The 8384-nt window shown below is 60.1% G+C and overlaps 1 protein-coding gene across 1 annotated transcript; it reads left to right on the top strand.

Annotated features, from left to right (window-relative positions):
* The first annotated feature begins 6309 nt into the window (after positions 1 to 6309).
* On the top strand, positions 6310 to 7993 carry KLHDC9 (kelch domain containing 9). Its single transcript, XM_036272019.1, has 4 exons — positions 6310 to 6812; positions 7099 to 7258; positions 7348 to 7546; positions 7790 to 7993. Exons 1-4 carry the CDS (start codon positions 6310 to 6312, stop codon positions 7954 to 7956), a joined length of 1029 nt encoding a protein of 342 aa, XP_036127912.1. The 3' UTR covers positions 7957 to 7993.
* The last annotated feature ends 391 nt before the right edge of the window (positions 7994 to 8384 follow it).

Below are 8384 nucleotides of genomic sequence, written 5' to 3'. Positions count from 1 at the left end.
GCCCTCGGAGAGCCCCTTCCCTTCCTCGGGGTTCAGGCTAGACTCGGGGTTAGGGGTGAGAGCGGCCCCACCCTGATGCTGCTTTGAGATGCACAGTGGCAGGGGGGGTAGGGCCGGGGGGATGGGAGGGGAACATCCTGTGTTATAATTATAATTATCACACGTTGGATCCTATCGCACGGTTTCAGAGGAGTTCTTCTCCTTCCCACGGGCTCACCCCTCCTGGTCCGGGAAACCACAGGGAAACTGAGGCATGGGTGAGAAAGCAGTCTGATCACAAGGTGGGTATCCGGTCCCTGTACCTCCTCGTTTCCCCATTCACAACATACCCCCCACACACAGCGCACCCCAACTCCACACGGGACAGCGAGTGGAGGCAGGACTTTCCAGGTGATGTTAAGGCCAGGACAGAGCACCATTTTTTCATGGAAGGTCCTGAGTGCTCAGGCCACTAGAGGTGGCCTTGCCTGAGCAGGGGTCTTTCCTTCCCTCCTCGATCAAGTACCTCCCTGCAAGTCTCCCCCCACCATCTCCCCCCGCCCCGTCCCCCCCCCCCTGCAATGCCCTCTCAGGGCCTTGCTCTCGGGGACACACCCTCACACTCAGGCCCCTGCTCCCCTCTGCGCCTGCGGAAGGCAGATCCAGGGTACGGGCTGCAAGGAAATAGTGGTTGGGGAGGATCTTCCAGACCATGCCTGGTCCCCTGAGTCTGTTCTTCCTTCCTCATTGAACCCCCACTCCCCTCATGCCTCACTACCTACCCTCCTCCCACCCACATTCTGGGTCCTAAGAATGGGAACAGTTCAAGCCCAGGTGGCCTCTTTAGCTGGAAGGTTTGTCTGAGCAGCCTCTCTGCGTGCCTGAGTTCATTCCACTGACAGGCAGTGAGCCCCGGGCGCCAGCCCAGCGAGGGGCAGAGAGGAGCCTGCAGCCTGGGCCCTGCCCTCCTGCGCCCTCCAGCAGCAGAGACGGGAACAGTCAGAGCCGCTCGGTGCCCCGCTGCGCAGTCCCCGCGTGTCCCGGCCGCGGGTGCACAGATGCGCGGCGCTCACCCCCTGCCGCCTCCCAGCACCGCCTGCAGCCCGCCTGTCCCGTGGCCGCCGCACACCTGAGCCAAACCGGTTGGAGTGGGTTGTGCTGAAATTTTGTTTGTGTCAATGGGACCTGGAGGTGAGTCAGGCAGGGCCAGGGATGGGTGGGGTGGTGTGGGGTGAGGAGTGAGAGTGAGGGTCAGGCCGTGGGCGGGCGGGCGGGTGGGCCGGGGGCAGATGAGAGACCTGCAGTGAGTAATGTCCTGTTTGTCTGCGGTGAGATCCCAGGTCGGAGTCAGAGGATGAGGGACACTGGCTGGGGAGAGGCAGGAGTGGGTGATAAATCCGAGTGGAACCCGCTGGAGCGTGGGCGTGGACCAGGCGCCTTCAGCCCGTTTCCGTCCGGCTCTGCTCGTTGCCTTAGTTTCTGCACTTTGTTCAGGAAGGTGTTGGGGTGCGGACTGACACTGGTGGAAGAGGAGCAACGTGGGACTCGCTTCCATCCCCCAGGCCACCTCCTACCGCTCCCTAGATGCTCCTCACCGCGGAGGGGGAGGGGCCGCGCAGAGCAGGGATCTTTCCTCCTGGAAACACCTGTTCCCTCCTTCACCGCTGCGTCTCTGCCCAGTGTCGGGATGTGTCCTGGTTTCCACAGGGTCCCAGCCACACGCTGCACGTGCGGTGCTGTCCCTGTCTGCCTGGCCTGCAGGCCCCTGACCCCCGAGCCCAGCCCCGTCCCTTCATGACAACCACACTCCCTGGTTGCCTGACAGCGTCCCTGAGAGCTCAGGGGGTTGATCTGCTGGACCCCAACCTGAAGCTGGGGAGAGCCACTGGGGCAGGGGGTGGCTGGACACACGCACATCTGGACCTTCTTAGTAGGTGGCTGTGTGCACAGCCCCCTCGCTCACCGCCCAGCTCTACCTTCTATAAATACACGAACATGAGGTGCGAGGCAGATGCCTTTATTCCTTGGCCCTGTGTCTGGGTGGGCACTGGAGCCCAGCCAGTGTGGCTCAGTGGACTAAGCATAGTCCCATGGACTGAGAGGACCCAATTCGATTTCCCGTCAGGGCACATGCCTGGGTTGTGGGCTGGATCCCCAGTGGGGGGCGTGCGGGAAGCAGCCATGGATGTTTCTCTCTCACATCAGTGTTTCTGTGTCTCTCTCCCTTCCTCTCTCTGTAAAAAAAAAAAATCAATAGAAGGCTCTGGAGATCGGTCCTGGCTGCTGCAGGACGAGAGCAGGAGCCCTCACAGAATCAGCCTCCCCGTGGGGACTGCAGCAAGGAGACACCAGTGAGCAGAAGGCGTCTCCGAGGGACCCCAAGCTGTGCTCCCGTCTCCATCCGACCACACACCCGCCAGGCCCCTCGCAGGAGAACATGGACAGGACCGTGGAGGGGCCCCTGGGCCAGCGCAGCCTGCGACCCCAGGCCATCTTCAGGCAGCACTAGGCCTTGGGAGCTTCTCATGTGGGTGCTGGGGCTGTGGTCCCTCTCTGAGCCACTGCCTGGCCGTCAGCCTGAGCTCTTGCCACCACCTAATGGGCTGCCCCAGGGGAAGCCTCCTGAGGCTCTGTGACTAAGCATCACCCCTGCACCAGCACTGGGGGTGGGACAGCTGCCCAGCAGAACATGGGACGGAGAGCGAGAAGGAGCCCAGGGGAGGGGGCTGCTGGAGGGACTGACAGGCACTAAGGAGTCCTGTCATTTGAGGGCAGATTTTCTTTTTTCTTTTTTATCCTCACCCGAGAATATTTTTACATTTATCTTCAGATAGGACGAGAGGGAGGAAGGGGGGACGAGAGAGAGAGAAACATCGATGTGAGAGAGACACATCAATTGGTTGCCACCCACATGACCCCAACCGGGCTGGAATCAAACCCGAGACTCTTGGGAGAAGGCTCTTACTGCTGAGCCAAACCGGCCAGGGCAAGGGCAGATTTTCTTCTGAAGTTTGTCAGGGTAAGCCTCCTCTCACCCTGTGAACCCTTATTCTCTCCTTCTCTCCCCACCCAGCCCTGCAGTCCTACCTCTTCCCACCTCAGTGCTCACTGAGCACGGTGCAGCTGCCTGATGCAGAGGCCCTTGTCCCGGGGGCCCTGGCTCGCTCGCTGCCTGGTCCTGGGACACCAGAAGGCCCTTCGGCAGGAGGACTGGTTCTCAGCCTTGGAGACTTAGACCCTGACCTGCAGCTGTTTCCCAGAGACAGTGAGGTGGGAGCCTCTGACCTGAGGCTGGAGCCGCAAAGGCCCAGCCTGTGGGAGGAGCAGGGGTGGAAGCGAGACGAGCAGCCCCCCCAGATGTATATCACCCCTTCCTCTCAGGAACCCCTAGAAATTCCCTCCAGGCTCACCTTGAAGCCTTCAGTTTCCCCTGCAATTTTAGAAGTGGCATAAAAAGGTCTGAGATCAGGAAACAGCAAGGGTCCCTCACCGGTGCTCGGAAGATCAGGGAGCACTGACTGTGGCCCAATGAAAGGACAGAGGAGCAGCTGTGGCCCCCTCCCTGCGCCGGCCTGCTCCCTCCCCCTGGGCCCAGGCCTCCATGCTCTGTCTTCTGTGGGGAAATCCTCCTGCCTGGGAAGGCCTGTATGCTGAGGCTCACTCAGCTCTTCGGCAGCCATCAGGACCCTGTGCCCGTGCCCAGGCCACTGGTCCCACAGCTCCAGAACACGGCTGAGGGGCGAAGCCTGGCCACTCCTGAGTTCCAAAGCTCCTTGCAGGGAAGTCAGAGGGTTGGTTCTGTTCTCCATCACAGAGAGACGGAGAGAGAGAAAAGGGCAGCCCCAGAGAGAGAAACACAAAGGCAGAAATGGTGAGAGACAGGTCCCCAGGCCCAGGGAGACAGAGACTCACAGTGTTATTGAACAGCAGTAATTCAGAGACAAAGGTGCAAAGACAAAACAAAAAAACACGACAAAAACTAAGGAGGGATTTCTGGAGGCCTCCTTGCCCCCTCCTGGGCCCTCAACTTGGACCACTCAACAGTGACTCAGTGATACTTTCCTACTCAGTAACGTCGAGTCCTTCAAAGATTCAAGTTCTTTTCCATCCTCGTCCCATTTCGCCATCATTCTCTAACTCACCTGATTCTCTGCTCCCAAGTGTCCCTACCTGTCCACCTCTCTCCAGTTCCTCCCAGCTCACTTCTCAGAGGGATGCTCAAGAGCTGGCCGCTTACCGTCATTCCAATCCTTCTGTTTGGTCATGTCTGTATTCTGGCTGAGCTGAGAGTGGACAGCCAGAACTGGGGGCACGCAGGCATGGGGCCAAGTGTCAGCTGGCCAGAATGAGCTGTGGGAAAAATGTAGAAGGGTCGAGGAAGAGGAAGAGCCAGAGAAAGGGTAGGAAGGGTGGGAGAGGGCACTGCGGGGATCTCCAGTGACTGAGACCCCTAGGGTCCCCTTGTTGGCCGTGTGTACTGAACAATGCTGAGAACCACGGATGGTTTGGTCAGAAAATGAGGTTAGGACAAGGAGAAAGACTAAGAGTGTTGTGATGGTTTGAGACCAGGAAGCATAGATGTGGGGTTTGGACAGACCAGACGAAGTCTGGGGAAGCTGGGCTGTAGGGATCCTTGCCAGAAAAGGGCAACTGCAACCACCTCGTAGGGCCACGTTGGATTAGGAGACTTTCAGGATGACCTGCGCCACCCCCACGCCTGGATATCGCTAGCAGGTGGGAGCTGGGCCCGAGGAGAGGAGCGTTGCTGCCCCTCCCCACCTCACAGCTCTTCCTCTCCCATTACCCAATGCCCTTCGGTGTCCGCGTCACTGACAGGACACTAGAGAGGCTGCCCTGGGGTGGAAACTGTGTGTCATACAAGTGTGGGCTGGTCTGTTTCCTTTTTCTCTCTTTTCTTCTTTCTTTTCAACCTGGATTTTTCCCTGCCTCCTCTAAAACACAAGCTCGCTTCAGCCTACCCAGGGGGAGAGCTGCAACACTGGAGGCTGCCGCCAGCAACCAGAAGGGCCGCCCCCAGGGGTGTGTGAAGTTTGGGCTCCCGGTCCAAGAGGCCAGCTGCTGCAGACTGGGAGTCACTGCGGAAGCTGGGAGCCAGGAGCCAGAAAGGCCCTTAGGGTAGGGAGTTCCCTGTTCTTTCCAGGAGAGGCAGAAAATGAGTCTGGCAGAAAGAACAGCCAAAGACTTAAGCAAAGGTAAGAACCCAAAACAGGCCAATAAAATGTAAGCAAAATGACCCCTCCCCCCCCAGCTCCTCCCTCCCCTGAATCCTAGGACAGCGACAGATCAAATCCAGCTGCTGGAAGGTCAATCACAAGCCTTAGGGAGAAGACTGGTCTTCGGACTGCAGCCAAGCACATGGGAAGTTAGTGATTTATCAGAGATGTCTGTCTTGAACTGGGAAAACAGAATCCTCCATATCACCCGTGGAAAGCAACAGTGGGGGGGGGGGGGCAGAGACTTTCAACGCTATTACTGAGTCTCAGCTTTGAGGTTCAAATGGGGGAAAGTCCCGGTAACCTCCCAGGCTCCCCAGCTGTGCCTTCCTGCCCATACCCCCATACCTGCTACTTTCCGTGGAGAGTTGGGGTCAGGGGGGCAAAGCCGTGCTGTGCTGGCAGAGGTCCCTGGGCAGCCCTGGCCACCCTTTCTGATGTCACCTGCGTGGGCAGGACGGAAATCAAGCTGATCTGCAGAAACCAGAGGCAAAGGCAGCAGTCATCACCCCGTGTACAGCCGGGCCCGGGGCACAAGTCCTGCTCGGTCCCAGCAGCTGTGCGGGCGCAGAAATCCTGCTGTGGCTGCAAGCGGGCGGGATCTGGGCCTCTTCGTTCTTCGCTGGGTCGGGGGACAGGTGAGAAGCAGCTCGGGGGCCTGTCCTGAATCAGAGACACCGGGGGGGCTGTTTTCTCCCTTCGCCCCATCCAGCCCCTAAGGCCGGGCAGCTCCCCTGGACCTCATCAGGAGAAACTCCGGCCGAGCCCCGAGACCAGGAGACCAGCACCTGTGTGACCGCGAGCCCCAGAGCCGGGGCTCTGCTGCCCCCCAGCGGCCGGGAGGGGCCCCGCCCCGCCTCCAGCGCCACCACTCGGCCGCTCGCCCCCGGGGGCGGGTCCTCCTGCGGAGCCGCTGTCCCCCGTGGGCGGCACCGCGTCCAGGACTGTCACTCCCCTCGCACAGCTCCCGTCGCCGCGGCACCGGCGCTTTGCGACCTACCGTTTGCGGCGCGGACGCTCTGCGGCCGCGGCGGTGGTTGCTGGGCGACGGCGGAGGAAGCGAAACCGGCTGCAAGCTCGGGCCGTGCGGGAGCCCATGGCGGGGGCCCCGCGCTGGACCTGGCGGCCGGCGGCCCGGGACGCGCTTCTGGCGCGGGCCTTCCACTCGTGCACCGAACTGCGGGGTCGGCTGTATCTGGTGGGGGGCCTCCTGGCCGGAGGGGCCACGGAGCCGAGCGGCGACACGGTGGTCTGGGACCCGGCGGAGGGCCAGGCCGAGCGGGTGGGGGCGCGGGGCGGCCCGAGGCGCAGCCACCACGACGCGGCGGCGCTGGGCGGGCGCTGGCTCTGCGCGGTGGGCGGCTGGGACGGGTCGCGCCGCGTGGCCACGGTGGCGGCCTTGGACACGGAGCGCGGGGAGTGGGAGACGTGGACCGCGGCCCCCGGCAGCTGCCCTCCTGCCGGCCTCAGCAGTCACACCTGCACCCGCCTCTCGGACCGAGAGCTGCGAGTGGCCGGCCGGGAAGGGGGAACCCGCACTCAGCGTCGCTATGGAAGCATCTACTTGTTAAAGCTGGACCCCGGCGCCCGCACCTATTGGTATGCCCCCCAGCCCGCCCAAACCGTCACCCTCCCTGCATCTACTCTGGAATTGCCACGGCTAAACGATTTCGCGAGTTTATCCACAGCCTCACCCTGCAGCCTCCTCCCCCAGGACGGCTAAGATGGGCGAGCCGTCTACCAACATTACCCTCCCTCCCATCCGACTACCCCCAGGTCCCATGCCTCCTTTCTATCCTTGGCAAAGGGGGTGGGGAAAAGGCGGCACACCACTTAACAGTTTTCCCAAAACCCCAGCTCAGGCCTGCCCTGTACGTATCCTCAGCTATAAGGAAGAGAGCTACCACTCAGTTTCCCGCTCAGGGCACTGTGCTGCCCTGCTCCCAACTCCTGGGCCTCGTCCCGGTCACCAGCTGTTGCTTGTTGGGGGCTGCAGCTCAGCTGAACCAGAAGTAGCCGGGCACTGGAGTTATGGGAGGATTAAGGTATTATTCACACCTTACTTAGGATGAAAAGCGGTCAAAATTGTGACGCTCAGATCCCTCCAGACAGTTCCCCTGCTTTCTCCCTCAAGGAGGAACCGTCTGTTGCCCCACGTTTGACGGAACAGCTTGCAAAGCTTGTGAGCAGTGGGCAGGGGTCCCCGCAGGGGCCTCGGGGACTACGGCATCAGTCATGTTCTGTGGTTGGACCTTTTGCTGTGCTGTTTGGTGGAGAAACTCTAACCAGAGCTAGAGACACCGTCTGCAATGACCTCTACGTCTGTGATGCCCGTGAGAACCCACTTAATGGTTGAGGAGGGGACAAGGTGGGAAGACAGGAGAACCTGAAGACCTCAGAGAGTAAGTCAGTGGTGGGGTAGGGAAAAGGAAGAATTAGCTGACAAGTTAAAGGAATACACAGAATATTAAATCCTGAAGAGGCCCAACAATCAAGTGAGGAGGGAAAAAGGGCAGGTATTTGGTGGGTGACAAGGCGCTACTGCCCCAATCACCACCCTCCGCCTTACCCAGCAGGCACGGCTCCCCCTCTGTGGTTCCACTTCCCCTGTGCGGACCGTGCGCTGAAACGTGTGGGCCATCGGACCTGCCTGTGGAATGACCAGCTTTACCTGGTTGGAGGTTTTGGTGAGGACGGCAGGACAGCCAGTCCACAGGTTTGCACCCTGGACCTCTTCATCTAGAGAATGGTGCCAAGAAACACTGCCGAGCTGTGGTTTGTTGTAGATGCATGAAGCATTGTCACCAGAGCTACCTGCCACGTCACATGCTTATTAAACTTCAATCTAACAGTCAACATTTGTCTCTGAATCTTTTGGGGTGAGGGCAGTAAATGAGTAAAGACACATCTTTGTTTGCAAGGCAAGGGATAAAATATGGGACCTGCCCTGGCCGGTTTGGCTCAGCGGTTAGAGCGTCGGCCTGCGGTCCTGAGAGACCCGGGTTTGGTTCACGCTAAGGGCGCGTACCTCGGTTGCAGTTTGTCCCCGGCCCTGGTCGGTTGTGCGGGTGGCAACCACTCGATGTGTTCCTTTCACGTCGATGTTTCTCTCTCTCTCTCTCCCTCCCACTCTATCTGAACAAAAAATGGAAAAATGTCCTCGGGTGAGGA

The sequence above is a fragment of the Molossus molossus genome, unplaced genomic scaffold (genome assembly GCF_014108415.1).
Source record: "Molossus molossus isolate mMolMol1 unplaced genomic scaffold, mMolMol1.p scaffold_m16_p_20, whole genome shotgun sequence".
NCBI classification, from domain to species: Eukaryota; Metazoa; Chordata; class Mammalia; order Chiroptera; family Molossidae; genus Molossus; species Molossus molossus.
The sequence above is the reverse complement of the archived record's forward strand: the minus strand, read 5'-3'. Positions and strand labels throughout refer to the sequence as shown.